The sequence below is a fragment of the Rhamphochromis sp. 'chilingali' genome (genome assembly GCF_963969265.1).
Source record: "Rhamphochromis sp. 'chilingali' genome assembly, chromosome: 2".
NCBI lineage: Eukaryota > Metazoa > Chordata > Actinopteri > Cichliformes > Cichlidae > Rhamphochromis > Rhamphochromis sp. 'chilingali'.
In genome coordinates, this window is record NC_137930.1 from 60,890,846 (window position 1) to 60,908,308 (window position 17,463).

Below are 17,463 nucleotides of genomic sequence, written 5' to 3' on the forward strand. Positions count from 1 at the left end.
TAAGTATTAATTTCCCCTTTTAAATGAGATTAAATGAGTCAAGATTTGTTTTCTCATAACCTTAGCTGCATAATTCACATAATAGGCCAATGATTTCTTAAATTAGTAAGATGATCTCAAATGAAGTACTCTCACCATAGCATGCTTCAGTATCTTCTTTATTGCTCATGTTTTTAAGAATTCACTGGCAATATTCTTGTAAGATATAAATACATAATTTAAGAAATCATTGGCCTGTTATGTGAATGACTAAACTGCAATCCATTTGTTGAAAACTAGATTTGCACAATGATTTTTTTTAAGACGCTAACAGCCAGCGTCATAATTCTGACCTTATTAAACAGAGTAACCATGGTGATATGATGTGCTCCTTGTTGTGATAGCACGTTCTCAGCTGCCTGAACCCACGTCACTACAGTTTCAGGCTGTCAAATCCAACCACGTCACTGGAGACCCAGCTGGCAGGTTGACAGTTGGCAGTGCAAATACCGTGAACTAGTGCTGGATTTTCCTCTGAACTTTCTCCCAGGATCCACGTCTAATTCAGTGGAAAGAAGACTGTCTCCTTTCAGCAGTTACAGTGGGGAAGCATTTGAAGTCGAGAAATAACATCATGTGAAGTAATCCACCCTGTGAGGCTTTTATCTTTTAGTCCTTGGGACGAAGTTAGGCTAAATATTTTGGCTTTTTTCCCAGTACATCACTGTCAGCAGAGATGTTTGCCAGGGCCTTGTAATGGTGAATGATGGTCAGGAGGAAAGTATTTAATTCAGTGTAAAAAAACAAAACAAAGAAACGTCATTGTATCCTATAATACCCGAGGGTTTCTGTTAGGTGTTGATTGGAAAAATAAAATGAATATTCAAAATTAAATAAAGCCAGGTTGTTAATTACTCAGGTTTGGACCGGAATGCTAACTACATGCGACCAACAGCAGGCCACGCTGTGCGGTAATGATCAGATGGCCTTACTCAGGCAAATGTCAAATTGATAAGTCCAAAGCAGATCCTAGCACAGTGGGCAACAAGGGCAACATGGCTAAGAAACACCATCACTATGGGGGAAACTGTGCAGCAAGGCAGAGGATATTTGAATTGAACAACTGTATTTATATATATTAGCTCACTCTCAGCTGAAATAATCACTAAATTGTTTAACCAATGACAGAAAACACGCTAGGTTTATAGCCACAACTTGTTTTTCCCAACACTGATGAATTATACATCAGAATAACTGTTTCTTTGACACGCTCTGCAAAAGGCTCTTTGTCTAATTAAAACACAAACATCCGATCCATGTTAAGTATTGTCTCTGTCTCTTGATCATCCTCTTCATTTCACTCCAACTTGTCCAAAACATTGAAATGTGAAAGAAGACTACAAAGTAATAGCTGGCCCCATCCCATTCTCTTGGCAGTGAGCCTGAAGAGAGGCGCTGATTTAATAGTGCCTGAACTCCCAGATAATAATGAGGGTTTGTATTCATTATGTGAGGGTGTAACTTGTTTTCTGTCTAATGACCTGCAGATCCACGGGCAGGCCCTTTGCTGGCTGTAAGATGTGGGAAAACCTGATGAAAATTTGCTCTCTGTGCTCCTTTTTGCTCAGGCGAAAGACTGCTGTGGGACCCATGAAAGAGACAATCAAAACACATTACAAATTCTAGGATTTGTGAAAGGATTATCTCCAGCTACAGAATGTAGAAATTAAAGCTGAATGTTGCTCTGATGCTTGGTTGTTTTCCAATTTATTATTTCAAGCTAAACGGTGCCAAAAATAGCTAAAGGTTATTCTTAGATTTGGCAAGATTTGTTTTTTGCATTGAGTTAGTTCCAGAAAGTGGTCATCAGTCATTAAAGATGATTTCAGCTCAGCACTTTATTTTGGGTGACCATTCATTTTCCTGGAAAAGCCCCTTCTGTGTAATGCCACTTTGTAGGTTTGAACTGTAATTAGAGCTTCATTCCTCTTTTCATCTGAACTGGCTGGACTGTATGATCGTTGCCAGGCACCTTAGTAGAGGTGGAAACCAATTACCAGTGAAGGTATAGCGTGTCACACCAATATGTCGTGTTCTCGCTTTCCCTCTATCTTTTGTTTTTTTTTTCCTCTCCTTTATTCTCTCTTTCAAATCTTTGGCACGATAAATGGGTTGATAAATATGCAGATTGTTCCTACATAATCAGAAACAAATATAGCAAAATAGCCATCCTTGTCAGACTACCTAAAGGCTTTGTCTCATCTGGAGCCACTTACATAAATTGATGTCACTGTCACCTATAAAGTGTTTATAAGCAGGGCTCCAATGGGGCTTAAAGGTCAGAGAATCTGTTAAAATGCTAAGTATGATGAATGAGATGCATTGTAATAATTCTGTGGTAACAGCAGAGAAATCAGAAGTGATGGAGGATTCTGGTGACGTGTGTCTTTAACCTTTTTGATTGTTTTTTTCATAAAAATGTGAAAGGAATTGTGTGGATGGGCCTCTTGTTTGTTATTGCGAAGACATAACATGTATAAAACAGGACTAAAAAGAACATTGCTTTTGCATCCTCAACTGCTGCTTTCAATTTGCCAAGAAATCAATTTTCAAAGAGCAGCAGCACCACAGAAATGCATCTTTTCATATGAATTGTCCTCAGAGGAGCCATCACCATGGTGAAGCATCTTCCGAGCGACTGCCTTCTTTAGTTCACGGAGGAAATGAAATAGAAATGAATCAGAAAGGGAAAGAATAGACAGAAGTGCAGGCATACTACATTAAATACAGATGGCAGCACATATGATCCTTTGACTGCATTAACTACATAACACAGTTGGATACATGAGAGATTAGAAAGGATGTGAAGCTTTCCTACAGGCGGATGTGATTTGCAGTACAGTCTCCAATACCTCCTCTCTTTTTGCTTTCCCCCCCAAACAGTCGATCAGTCAGATTTGTTAACTCTTTCTTTCTACTGTTATGAATGTGGGAATGCAACACTAATGTTGGTCAAATGTTGGTACACTGCTTGAAGTCCTGCTTTGGCGCAGTCGGTTTACAGTGGCACGAACCTTGTGCCACTGTGTGTGTGTGTGAGTGTGTGAGGGAGAGAAATAGAGTATCGACGTTTCTTGTTTTAGAAAAGGTAAATCAATAATTTCTCACAGAGTTAAGCCAAACAGTCTGCGCGCTTTTCTGTCAGGCATCCATCAGGATCCAGGAAAGAGGAATGGGGAACTGCTTCTTTTTATGAAGTCTTGGTGCTTTCATAAGTGTGTGCGTATACTGCCTGTGTCAGACTGCTCGCTTTCTGCTGACACTCAGGACACACACCTAAGTGTACTCTAGGCGAGACAGAGAGGGGGAGAGAGAGAGAGAGAGAGAGAGAGAGAGAGTGGAGCTTGCAGCGGCGAGGCAACTTGCAGCTGAAGGAGCGAGGAGAGGACACATGAGGCCGGTCGCAGCTGATCAGGCTCTGTGCATGAAGCCTGCTTCTATTTTACCGTGTACGAGAGAACGGCAAGCTGATTAAAACAAGAGGGGATAACGCTCCACACGTTAAAAAGCCCGAACTGCTCTCGCGGTATGGACGGGTTACAGTCACAAAATGCTGGAGTTGGTGGCATCGCGGAAGACGCGGAGGAAAAGTATCGCGCACTCGCCTATGACACTGCTCTGAGCACTTTGGTGGCAGTGGCCCTGTATGTCGTGATAAAAGTGAGCCTGGACGGCTTCAGACAGTGGCGGGCCAAGATCTCCGTGCTCGTCGTGGGTTCGGGACCCGTGGGACTGACGGCCGCGCTGGTTGCTGTCCGCTCCGGGAAGGTGCTGAAATTGACCGTGCTGGACGAGAGGTACCGGACCGCCCTGCTCTCCCGGCCCCAGCAGATCGCTCTGGATCCCCGCAGTGTGAAGTTTCTGCTGGGACTCGGGGTGGACTTTGATAACATGGAGGGCTGCTGGCATAACGATCATTTTTTCACCAGAATAGGCGTGTTTCAGGAGTACCTGCTGAGCATCCTGGAGCAGAAGAAACAGAGGGTGGACGTCAAGGTGCAGCTGGGAACCAAGGTATGCCCTCTTCCCCGATTTTAAGTTAGCTCAATGAGTTGATAATCGCACGGTCTCTGTATGCAACATGTCTTGAATCTCCTCGGTGTTTTCTGTGTTATAGATAACTTAATTCTCAAAATAATCCTCACTGTGCTCACTGAAAAAGGATACACAACTTCATTTCGTTCAATTCATTCAACACAGACGCCAGTGAGCTGAGGAGAAAATGTGCGATGAGTCAGTCCAGAAAAAAGGCGGAATTCCCATGCTACCTCATTTTGCAATGACTGACTGTCAAAACCCGATTCTCCAAAAGACTCTGGTGTGTGCCTCCACTCCAGCAGGGGTCTGATAGCCATCAGTGATGGTGACATAGATGTATGTCCCTGTGTCTACTCGAAGGCTCAATCTCAGGCTCCCAGTGAACCATTTCTGATGCTGCATCTCACTTATTCGTTTTTCTTTTCTTTTCTTCTTTTTTTTTTTTGCATTTAAGAATCTTATTCTTCTTTTTGTATATCTCTCAGCACGACACTGAACTCCCCACTGAAACACGAGGTACATTTTATTTTATATATTGGCAGCAAAGAGTGAGCCTTCAGCCTTACATTTCATTTTCTGTAGATCAGTTTGATCATTCACTCTAGTCACAATATAAAGTTACTACTGAACCATTTTCCTAGGTCCTCACAAAATACTGTAAAAGGTCAGAGTGAAACCGCCAGTTGAAATAACATGTTATGTAAGCTGACCTCAGACCCGAGGAGAATCCTTTCTACAAATGGCAGAATTACAGTAAACACATCCCAACCTAAACACATTATAGCACAAAAATAAAACTGATTTCACATTGTAATACTTTTTAAAATCCATTCTATTTTTTATAGATTTCCACAGTGATTTTTTAAAAGGGATTCCCACCCCAAATTCATAATAACTCTGTATTCCTGCACCTGATGCCATGACACAGCCTTGATGATGAAATAATGACTGATATACCTGTTGTGAGCTTGTTTTTCATAGTTTTCATAGCATTTACTCACCAGCAGCTCCGGTCCTCCTGCAGCTAGACTTCAGCTCATGACAAAGAATTAACCTACTAACACAAAGACCTCAGAATGGTTGCCCAGAGTGAAGCTGTCATTGCTCAGAGTGGGCAAACAATGGTTAAGTGTTCAGTGAATATTTGTGGCATGACTGGAAAATAAAGCCTAGATTTTATGAATGTGGGTGTTTTATGATGTTTTTAGTACACTTTGATGTTTCCCTTCTAACTACTCATCAAACAGAATGAAAGCATTATTTAATCTGTCAGACCGTATCATAGCTGATGCTGCTTTTTTGGCTCTGGCTAGGAGCCGCTCATCTTTCCTCTGCTCTTCAGTGACTCACTAACCTTTGGAAGGTGGAAGACGAGGTCAACAAACACATCTGACTTCAATTATGTTTAGAATCACTGCCAAGTTCACAATTTCTTCTTTATTAGAAAGGGCAGTGGGTGTGATGACAGGTTTTTTTTTATTATCTCCTAGCCCATCAAAGCTTCAAAGATCTGAGAATAGAAAAGGTGTCTTTTAAATCATCTCTTCACTGTATAGACTAAATGGATTAAATACAGATCTATTAGGCTATGAGCTCTTATACCCTCTGTATAACCCTTTTATTGTCCCTTTAAGCCTGTTACTGTGTACCCAACTTGGTCTGATCCTTCTCCTCCTATCCACGGGGTAGGAGGTATTGTTTAACTTTGAGGCCGTCATGCATACAACATGACTGTAATAAAGGTCTAAAAGATGTGCAGCTGCTGAGAGAAACATAGCCTTTGGAGGCTATTGGTATATTTACAACCCATCTGCCACTTAGATTAGTAAGTAGAGGAAGAACAGGTCAGCCAGCTGGTCAAGGAGCAGATGCAAAAATGCCAAATGCAGAAAAAGCAAAGATGAAAATAGCAGTAAATGTAAAACGTAATTTTAAAAAGTAGAGGTTTCAATATTTTGGGTAAGAAAATAACCAGTTTTGCCCTTTCATTCAGTGAAAGTTTTAGCTAACTTACATTGGCTTCCTGTGAAATTTCTATTGATTTTAAAATTCTTTTACTCATTTATAAAATTTTAAATAATATGGCGCCGAGCTGTTTAACAGAACTTCTCCATTTGTAACCCAAAAAAAGCACTAAGATCTTCTAACCAGATGCTCTTAATGCAACCTAGGTCTAGGCTGAAAACCAGAGGCGATCGTGCCTTTGCTATCGCAGTACCTAGACTATGGAACAATCTCCCTATTGCCCTTCGTACTTCTGAGTCTATTCAGTCTTTTAAATCTCTCTTAAAGACTCATCTTTTTACTTTGGCTTTGACTTAAGTTAGCTGACTATCATTTGGCTGGTTTCAATGTTTGTCTTGTGTTGCTATTGTCTTGCTGTTGGTAAATTATTTCACTCGCTCCTAATTTGTGAAGCAGTTTGATCGACATTGTTGCTTTTAAATGTGTTATATAAATAAATTTTGATTTGATTTCAGTTTTATGAAGATTCTCTGAATCTTTAAATGATTCACAAGAAAAGTTTAGCTACCTGCCCGTGCTTTATTTTACAAGCTGGTGAACCTCCCCAGTCAACCTTCCTTCACCCTCTTTTTTCACACACCTTTTTTGATTGCATATATTTCAAGAAACAATTCTTGGATTATTAATTTTTTAAATGTACAAGGTTTAAAGTTTACACAGCATCTCACCTCTACTTGGAAGAAGGATTGTAGTTGCAGCCATGTTAACCTCTATACAATTTGTAACATTTTACCTGTTTTGCAGGTAAACTAGCCTGTAATTTACGGGTTGCTTAATAGTTACAGCCAGAACTCCTTTACAAGCTTTGTTATCTTCACTTCTTTGATAACTGGCTGTTAACTAATTTATTATTCCTTTTTGTTTTAGTTCACTGAGGATTACCTGCGACAGATTCCACACAATAATTGGCCACGTGTGATTGTGGTAGCTGATGGATCTTGTGGCGACTCCTGCTCTGTGTTGGGGATCAGCTCTGACTACACTGTGGAGTCCTGCCATGCATATGGAGCTAATGCAACTATAGAGAGATTAGACCAGAGACAGGTTAGGAAATGCACACACACACACACACACACACACACACACACACACACACACACACACACACACACACACACACACACACACACACACACACACACACACACACACAATGATCTGATGCATGAATGAGCATTATGCAAAGACTAAAGAAAGCATGTGAGCACAAAACAGTCAACAGGTTGTCAGTTGTGTAAAGAATAAACACAGTGAAGGGATGTCCCACTGTGGATGATTTTATTTGGACTCCCATAAAGCTAATCTGGGGAGAAACTGATGTAGACCAGCCGATAACAGCCTCACACAATATATGAGTCATATGAATAGCCAGATTTCGGAAGACTGTTGAATCTCATCAGCATCAGCAGTAGCTCTATTTTGATTTTACTCATAGAATTTGAAAAAAGCAGCTGCTGCTCTGATGGAGCAGGTGAAGGCAATGATAAAGCTTTGGATTTATTACACTCCCCTCGACAGACTCATAATCTGCTCCTGGCTCGGTGAATATGAATTAAGGTATCAGAACATCAGCTGTGAGGGTTTTTTTTTTTACACACTATGTTCTAAAGGTTAGTTTGCATCACATACGTGACTGACCAAGAGAATTACAGCACTGTGTAAAAGTATTAACCCAACCCCTCATTTCTTTATATTTTGCTACAAAAACAGCAAATAGCTGCAATGATTTATTGAAACATCAGCAAAAATGCTTAAAAAATATAGTATATGAGGCAAAAAAAAAGAGTTTGTACAGTCCAACAGGATTGAAAGTCAATATTTAACACCTTTATTTTTTGTGGCCTTTTGACATCTAAACATCCTACCAGACTTTATTCTCCTAGTATTTTACAGGATTGTCTAAATGTTGTTCAGCAAACCTTAAACACACGTTAATATGCTTTTTCTTCAGCAATGAACTCTTGCGTGGCGAGCGTTCATACAAGCCACAGCAATGCAGTGCTTATTCTTTTGTGCTCTTGGACAGCTCTTCTCATAGTTCCTTCCACCTGGTTGTAGCAGTTTTATGGTGAAATTGGAACCTTCAGTAGTTTCGAAATTCTTTTGTAACCAATCCCATCGGTATGTTTTGCAGCTATAAGGTTGCAAAACATTGTTAATGAGACTCCTTTTTTATGGGCCATCAGTTGGGACTGAACCAGCTGATATTAATTTGCACTAAATGGCAAGATTGTTTTATAATTACTGATACATTTCAGCTGGTGTCGTGACTTTCCACGCCTTTTTGCACCTCCCTTTCTTCATGTGTTCAATACTTTTTTTCTGTGTCATTTCTCATTATTACACATTTGTTTGCATGTGTAGATTGGATACGTTGTTACCAACATCTGGTGAGAATTTCATGTTAATAACGCCTTTAGAAATAGATTTACTTGGAAAATTTGTGATGTGTTCAATACTTATTTTCCACTGAGATCATTTCTGATGAACCTCCAGAGAACAATAGATGGATCATTTGAAAAGCCATGTTTATCTGCTGAAGATAGTTTCATAGGCCTGCAGCTTCTTGTTTTGTCCTCTGCTTATCCCGTTTCCTCAAATATTTAAGGACACCATGATTTCAGGTAATAACTCTAACTTCTTGACAGAGAAATGCTATTTTATGCCTGTCAAACTGTGTTATCATAGATCTTATGAAGATGAAGAAATTCGGTGAGGAAGTGGAAAGCAACACAAGAGGCCAACTTTGAGCCAATTGCACAAGTGCGGGATTTACAAAGGAGATGCTCTGTATCCCTGCTGCTGCCCTTTATAGGCCTGAACCCCCTCAGCCAGATCTTTAACAAGACTGACTATGAATACAAACTGCGGAATAGAGCAAACATAATCCATCTCCTCTACATGGATAACACCAAGCTGTATGCCAAGAAGTAACTGATCATTGATCCACACCACTAGGATTCACAGCAATGACAATGGAATGTCAATGTGGACTGGAGAAGTGAAGTCAGATGGTAACAAAGAGAGGGAAGATCAGATCTGAGGGGTTGCACTGCCAGAAGGCAACATTGCAGACACTGAGGATAACTATAAGTACTTTGGAATCTCATGCGTATATGGGAACCACAAAGAGACAGCTAGGAAAGGTGCAACCACCAAAGATGCTAGCATGCAGACCGGCATAGTATACAACAGGGGTGGGGAACACCAGGCCTCAAGGGCCGGTGTCCTGCAGGCTTTATATGTGTCCTTAATCCAACACAGCTGATTTAAATGGCTAAATTACCTCATCAACATGTCTTGAAGTTCTCCAGACGCCTGGCAATGAACTAATTATTTGATTCAAGGTGTTTTGATCCAGGGTGAGATCTAAAACCTGCTGGACACTGGCCCTTGAGACCTGAAGTTCCCCACCCCTGGTATACAGGAACATCTGTGCCAAGTATGGCCTGGAAACCTAAGGTCAAAATGGAATACAACCCCAAAGGTGACTGAGAATGAGCAAGCTAATATCCTGGCAGAAACACCAGAGGGGAAACACACCAGCTACTGGTAGATAGAGCAGTCACCCAAGACTGTAAGACCAAACTGACCAACTTGTGCACCGCCTGGATTGACTACAAGAAAGCCTACGACTCTGTGCCTCAGAGAATCCTTTTATGGATAATGCCAACTACATACATGTCTATGGGACTTCCAGATGGTGACTGATAAACTGGTGTTTCCTAACCAACAAGAGTTGGTCATGGTGGATAAGCAGAGAAAGACAACTTTAGTGATATACCAAATATAGCTTAGATGTATATTTATACAGATATGCCAAATGATACAACATCAGGAAAAAGGAATATGAAAATGACCTGGGGCTGAGAGAAGAGCTAGGCAGGGGTCGCCAGAACACTTGGGGGCAGTGACTCTCAAACTAGGTTTCCAGCAGAGCTCCCCCCCATTAGTGGATGCACGCCCTACTTGGGACCCAAACCCCCAACCTGCTGTTCTGAACTGCTGTAGTGTTACCATTACACTATGCAGCTGCTTTAGAGAGAGGGAGAATCCTATGTGGACAATGCCAGCCATACAAATTTAAGATAGAAACCATTAATAAAATCACAAATATGAGATGTCCATTGAAATGTTAGAGTCCAAAATCACATTCCTGCCAATCTTTTGAGGCAGAGATATTCAAAATGCTGACAAATTACATTTACATCAGTGCTCCTGATCCTGTCCAGACCATACAGGTAGTAGCTCTTGCTGGTTATTGCATGATTCATGTGGATGAAAGGTTGTTGTATTAGAGCATAGATTATCTACACTGACAACGCGTAGGGTTAATTTGGAGGAAGATAAATAAACATCGTCAGGTGAAAAGCTTCCAGGCTAATATCTGACTAATATCTGAACACAAGCATGGTCTCCCTGTATGCCACCATAACAATTCATATCACGTTCTCTGTAGTGGCGGTGTGGCTGCCTTTTATTGGCCACTTTTCTCTCTGGCTGTTTCCTGTAGTGATTGAATTTACCTCCCAGGATATGGCCTGGCCGTCCCTACTGTCCTTTCTATAGCCTCCCAGTGGCTGCCCTGTTCTGTCACTGTCTCCCTTGGCAGCACTAAATGCTGTTTGATCCCTCTGGTTTATGTCACTGAAACGAAAATGAATCAATAACAGCTTGAAGGAAAATGAGAAGTAACTGCTAGATTTAAGCATTAAATAAATATTAAGCTATTCTAAAGCTCCACTCATGTGAGCACAGCTCTACAGGCAGATATGGTGTGAATAGTAATGCCTGTTGATTTTTCCTGATGCACATCTTAAACACTCTCTGTATGTATATATGCATAGAGCTAGATTTCCTTACATGTTAATGGCCTAGTGATGATATGTAACATGACACTATTTCATTGCTGGTTTTTGCACATTTTATTCACTCTGATATAATTTCATCTAGAATTTGATCTCTTCCCTCTCTTTTTAAACTTTAGGTGCCCACTCCAGAGATCCGCGCTCACAGCCTTTACTTTGACCTGTCTGCCTATGGAGTGGAGGCCTTCAGAGAGCACAGAAACCAAACAACCAAGCCTGGCTTTCACTTGAAGATCTATGGCACTTTCAGAAACCGCTACATGGCCCTTGTCTGCCCTGCCTCTGACACCAAGATGGTTCGCTTTCTCAGGCAAACTGCACACTCCTCTGTAAGACTCTTTGTTGGCTCCGTTTTTGTTTTGTTTTTGTATACGTTATTGACAGGGACTCCAGATGATACATTTCTATGGCTATATTTAGCTGTTAATGTAGTAGAGAGGCAGATGATATTACCACTGGCTTTCACTTCTTTCTTAATCTGCCTAGTCATCACTTTTCATTCAGCAAATGGCCTGTTAGTGTCTGCCTGTAGCTATGTGTGTTGGCCCGTGTGTGTTTTTTGTAAAAGCCAAAAAGAACCCAAGATGAAGAAATGGAGAAAGATGAAGTACACCCCTCTGTGTGTCTCTGTGTGTAGAGAAAGGCTGTCTGTAGTTATCTGTGTAGTCATCACCCCCCTGTGCTTCTTGTAGAGCACGTTCTTGGAGTTTTATTTGAAGTCTTCAGGTTTTCATGTCAAGTAACATCTTGATCATATGTAGCCTGTAGCCACAGCATGTAGTGTAGTATACACAGGTACTTAACAAGGCCATCTTTGGAGCTCTTGTTGCTATGTGGGTGGCCATTCAAATACACTGTTACTTGGTAACAGTTGACTGTGCAAGTAAGGGTCGAAGAAGAGCAGAGTTAAGCAGGGAGAGTGAAAGAAGAGGCTTGCCACTCAGTATGCTCAAGTTATGGTTGTCAGCCATCAGTGGGCACATTTCTTCTTCAGTTTTCGTGCACTGACATGATTTTTCACAAGTCAGTTCTGATGATAAAAGGAACAGTTTGCGTATGTGCAGAGCAAAACAGGCTATAAAGTCTCTCGTTTCATTACGAAATAATTTCCTGAGTATTTTAGTGGATAATCAAATAACTGTGTAATCTACAAACACACGCACACACAATGTCTCAGAGTTCCAAGATGAAGCCTGGGTTTTCTATTGAGTTAACAGAGCAAAACCGAATAATCTTTTATTCATATGATATATGACAAAGACAAGCGTTTTATATTTGATAAGGTTAGTTTTGCTTGACTATAGTTGTATATGGCTATAGTTACAGTTGCAATAGTTGTGAATTAATTTGTTCAAGCAAATCTTTTGATTAAAGTTTGAATCTGCTTTGGCTCATATAAACATTCATTAAAAAAGCTTTTATCAGCAAAGCTTAGATCTTTATGAACTTGCGATGGATTTTTGCAGATTTTTATTTTGGTAACATATATTTTGCACAGCCAGGCACATTAACACAGTTGTAAATAATAATCAGAACATATGATTATATTTACAACCCCAAATCCTCTCTATTCAGGGGCCAAATAGTTTTCCGTTTTTGTTTTTTGGAATTTTGTTGTTGTTTTTATCAAGGCTTCATTGTATTAAGAAAATTAAAACCTTCTTGTTGTACCTCTGTGGCAGGAGCATGATTAAGAGTAGTCCGTACTGTAGCCTTGATACATGTGTAAACATCATTCACCTCAAACATCAGTGGCCTTTAATCATGCTGGAAACTTTGCCGTTTTTGTTTGTTTTTCCCAGATCATGAAGAACATTTTCCATCAATCTTTCAATGCTTATAAGACCGACATAGAGCCTCGTCTCAACGATGTGACCCTCCATCACATGCAGTGCAGCCGTCGTCTCTTTGAGATTCAGCTGTCGCACAGACGCATCAGTGCTGCCTACATAGAAGGGGACAATGTGGCGGTCACTGTGGAGGGTGAGGCGGCACGTGTCCTTAATTTTGACACAGGTAGGTGTCTATAAAACATCAGTTATTGCACTGCCATGAAAAAGACAGTGTTTTTCCTCACATTCAGCAGGGGAAAAAAAGCTTTGAACCGATGAGAAAATTAAAAAGAGTAGGATAGGAGGAAAGAGAGATGCGAGGAGAGGATAAATCCCTTTTATGCATGCAGTATAGCACATGTTGATGGGTGTGTGAGTCATTACTGCACTCAGTGGCCTTTCAGCCGACGCTTATCTGCTTTTGTCTTAATGCTGCTGAATATTTATTAATGTGTCACCGTGTTGTTTTCATTTAGACCATAAGATTAACTTCAAGGTTTTATAGGCTGATATTTGTGTGCAAAATGTGGACTTCTTAAATATGTGTTATACCTTAACAGATAGATTTTATTTAATGGATTTATGCTGTGTGTGGTTTATCTCTCCCCCTTTCCTTTCCTTTCCTTTCCTTTCCTTTCCTTTCCAATCCTTTCCTTTCCTTTGCAGGTTGTGGAGTGAATCTAGGCATGCGAGGCCTGGAGTCTATGGGGACCTTCATTTACCGGACAGCTACAGCTGTGGACCAGAATGATATTCTTGAGGCACTGTCAGCTAAGATGCTGCACTCTAGACAGGTGGCTGAAACCTTCAAGCAGACAGGTCTGGCTGAGTCAATGTATGAATGAAATAGCAGAATGACTTAACGAATGCATATTGCCATCTAGTGGAAAGTGGTGGTGGATTGTTTAGTGAGTGTTTGCAATGATTCATGCAAATCATGCAAAAAAAATAAGTAAATAAATAAACAAAACAAAAAAAGGACCACTGGGGTGCCTCTATGGCCAAGTGACTGAGGATACATACCACACCGGTTCAAATTTCCTGAGCAGTGAGTGTGGGGTTTGATTCCTGGCTGGACATATCTTTACTGATTTTCATGTCCTTGTTCTCTTTCTTAGTATTTTCCATTTGCTTTAATGTCTTTCTTTCTGATGTAATCTTTGACAAGAAAAGAAAACCAAAAAATAAATAATACTGCTATTGGTAAAGTACCAAATTTAGCTGTATTGTTATGTGGAGTGAATGAATCTATTCATGCTGGGAAACACAGAACCTGAAAACATTTGCATAACTAGACTAATAATCCACTTTCTTTAATTAGGTAAACATCTGACTTGCTGTCCTAAATCTAGCTGATTGCATTCTGTGACACACCATGTGTTCCTAGAGAAAAGCAGACAGAGCTTCAGCATCATGAGCTCGAACTGATGTCTAGTACACATGCAGAACAGCTGCTCTAAAGTGTTCTTATCTTTTTTCTGCGTGTATTTTTGTCTAATGATGTGGTGGTAATTATGGTGATGGTATTAAGTGTTTCCTAGAGTGGCCCATTTTTGTGTGCTGCCTTGTAAATGAGATTTTCTGGCATATTTTGAATATCTAACTGGAGTTTTCTATTCTTTTCTTAATATTTTGATTGAGGTAATTTAAAGCATTTCAGTGACATGAACCTGTTAAAGTGCTAATAAAGACTGTGACAAAGTAATTTTTGAAGTTGATGATGTTTGCATAAAACCTTTCTTTTTAATTTTTTTTTTAATTAAATGCAGTTTAAAATGCAATAAAAACAACTACAAATGTAGAGTATATCAGTCAAGGTCTAAAATATCCCAAAGTTATACAAGCAAATATACAAATCATCATCATCTGTGTGTTATTATATGCACCAATAGTGTCTTGTTGATTACTTGTTGTAAATAAACTGGATGTCAAACTGTTTTCAGAGTAAACTGAAATAAAATATGAGTGTGCACTGTCAGCAAAACTCCATATGAAGTAGCACTTCCACCTAGTGGTATGTCCTGTTTGTTGCATCTGTGCAGTCTCAAATTTTAAAAGTCACGAGTCATGTTTTTATTCAAGACAGTGCAATATTTTTTAAAAATTTTATGTACTAAAGTACTATTTTAGCCAACTGCATGGCAGCAGCTCATAGCAGCCATTTCAATTTAGACATATAGACATGGTCAAGATCACCAACTCATATTCAAACTGAAGGGAGAAAAAAGAGAATTTGTTTGACTTTGAATATGGCATGGTTGTTCATGCCAAACAGACTGGTCTGCATATTTCAGAAACTGCTGATATCTAGGATTTGCAGAGTATGACCCGGAAAATAGAAAATATCCAGTGACCAGCCGCTCTCTGGGTGAAAATGCCTTGTTAATGCCGGAGGTCAGAAGAGAATGGCCAGATTGTTTTGAGCTGACAGGAAGGCGACAGTAACTCAAATATCTCATTACAAGTAAGGTAAAGAGAAAAGCAAATCACAACACATCAAACCTTGAAGCAAATGGGCTACAGCAGCAGAAGATAACACTCTGCATCACTCCTGTCAGTTAAAAGGAAATTAAGGCAACAATTTACATAGACTGAACAATAGAAGATGAAAATATGGTCTGATGAGTCTGGTGTGCTGCACCATTCAGATGGTAGAATCAGAATTTGGCATAAAACGCATGAAACCATAGATCCATCCTGACATGTATCATTTCAGTCTGGTGATGGTGTAATGATGTCCGAAGTGTTTTCTTGGCAAACTTTGGGTCCATTAGTACAAACACCACAGCCTACCGCAGTGTACCGTCTTCTGATGGCTGCTTCCAGTAAGATAGCGCACAATGTCATAAAGCTCAGATCATCTCAGACTTTCTTTGAACATAACAATGAGTTCACTGTTCTCAAATGGCCTCCACAGTCTCCAGATCTCAATCCAATAGATGTGATGGAACAGAAGATTCCCATCACAGATGTGCACCCAGCAAATCTGCAGCAGTTGTGTTCCTGTCATGTCAACATGGAACAAATAAAATGTAGCCAGCATGGAGAATTAAGCACATTCTGAAGGCAAGTGGGTCCACCCTGGTATTAGTAAGAACGTACCTAATGAAGTGGCCAGTGTATGTGTGAAATGAAATTTAGATTTTTAGGAACTTTCCCATTGTAACCTTTCAAAGAACTATACTATAATAGCGCTTCAAAGTAACACAAAAACTTTATCATCTCTTGAAAAATTCACAATTTGAAGCAAATCTGAAAAAATATTTACTCTTTCTTTCTTTCTTTCTTTCTTTCTTTCTTTCTTTCTTTCTTTCTTTCTTTCTTTCTTTCTTTCTTTCTTTCTTTCTTTCTTTCTTTCTTTCTTTCTTTAAAGTCAAACAGGCAGACGTGATGGTTGTTTTGAAAAAATTATACAAAAATATTTGTTCACTTTCTTCTGCCTCAACTTAAACCTTGGTTTAAGCAATCATGAATTTCCCATCTCTGATGGTTTTCCACTTATGGAACGAATTAGGTGTAATGGAAACAATAATGGGAGTTGAATGAAAACATCTATTGTTAATGAATATTAAAAGAAAAGCTGGTTTACAGATGAATACTATGAATTGCATGTCTGCTTTCTTTAGTTTGTTCTTTCTGTTACAGTACAAAATACAACAAATGCATTTCAGCTGTTAATGATAAAACCACCTATACTTACAGTCTGTCCAGTTTTGTAAACTTCAAGCTAGCAAAGATTATTTCTGAAATAAAAACTCATCTTGACAAGATGTTTAGCAATTTTAAAGAGTGTTTCCTGTACAAAAAAGAATTGTATAACTGATTACTGGATTAGCAGTAAAATGTTACAAATGCTAAACTATATTCTCTTTCAGATGAATATTTTTGCAGTGTGCTAAACGTTGATAAGGTCTGAGCTGTAGTCAGTAGAGGTCAGAAAGTGTGACCTGTTGAGATCTATTAAACTGCTTTGTGCCAACCTGTCCCACACGCCAGCATTACAGACAACTCAAGACTCTCTTTCCCAAAGCCGTTTGCTCTCTCTAATTAAAAACATTCATCCGCAAGCTATGCCCTCCAAGGTCAATAGTCTGGACCTCTGAACTGGCCCCTGCTGTAGCACAAGGCCTTTCATTAGATTAAACACAATAATGAGAAAATCTTTTATCTTTGCATATAATTAAAGCTGGGATGAAGGACAACTAAATCAATGATGTGGAATGACAAGTTCGTAAATGAATTAAAACTGTCAATGTGGGCTTGGCTGCAATCAATGACAAATGTTAAGGATAGACTAGATGGGATGTAGTAACAGCACGAAGCAACTATCTGTCCAAATACACATATATGATAGTGGTGGAACAGACTGGGATTTTTCCTTGTGTGCATTTTGCATTGAGTCTTTTTTCATTTCCATTAATTAAAGGTACACGGTACTAAAAATATGCACAGATTAGGTTATGAGGTTCATTTTGTACATTTTCGAGTCAGTCAAACATCCTGAGTTGTAACACAGCAGATAGTAAAGGCAGCATGGATGACCTAGTTAATAGCATCATACAGACATAGGAGGGCAGTGTTGGGCTTTGGAATACCTTCCAGGCTCACAGCGATTTTAGCTCATAGTCTTCAGACAAAAACGGAAAATGTGGACAAAACAA

The 17,463-nt window shown here is 39.7% G+C and overlaps 1 protein-coding gene across 1 annotated transcript; it reads left to right on the top strand.

The window, feature by feature from the left end:
• The first annotated feature begins 3,438 nt into the window (after positions 1–3,438).
• LOC308392492 (uncharacterized protein) lies at positions 3,439–14,521 on the top strand. The gene is made up of 5 exons (XM_080875562.1): positions 3,439–4,053; positions 6,970–7,146; positions 11,090–11,299; positions 12,773–12,986; positions 13,469–14,521. The coding sequence occupies exons 1-5, from the start codon at positions 3,568–3,570 to the stop codon at positions 13,645–13,647; spliced, it is 1,266 nt and encodes a 421-aa protein (XP_080731688.1). The 5' UTR covers positions 3,439–3,567; the 3' UTR covers positions 13,648–14,521.
• The last annotated feature ends 2,942 nt before the right edge of the window (positions 14,522–17,463 follow it).

Bases quoted from the DNA above. Each gene is read 5' to 3' on its own strand.
- LOC308392492 (XM_080875562.1), top strand. From the start codon at position 3,568: ATGGACGGGTTACAGTCACAAAATGCTGGAGTTGGTGGCATCGCGGAA. The intron at 11,300-12,772 runs GTAAGACTCTTT...TGTTTTTCCCAG, and splicing joins GGCAAACTGCACACTCCTCT to ATCATGAAGAACATTTTCCA. The intron at 12,987-13,468 runs GTAGGTGTCTAT...TTTCCTTTGCAG, and splicing joins TGTCCTTAATTTTGACACAG to GTTGTGGAGTGAATCTAGGC.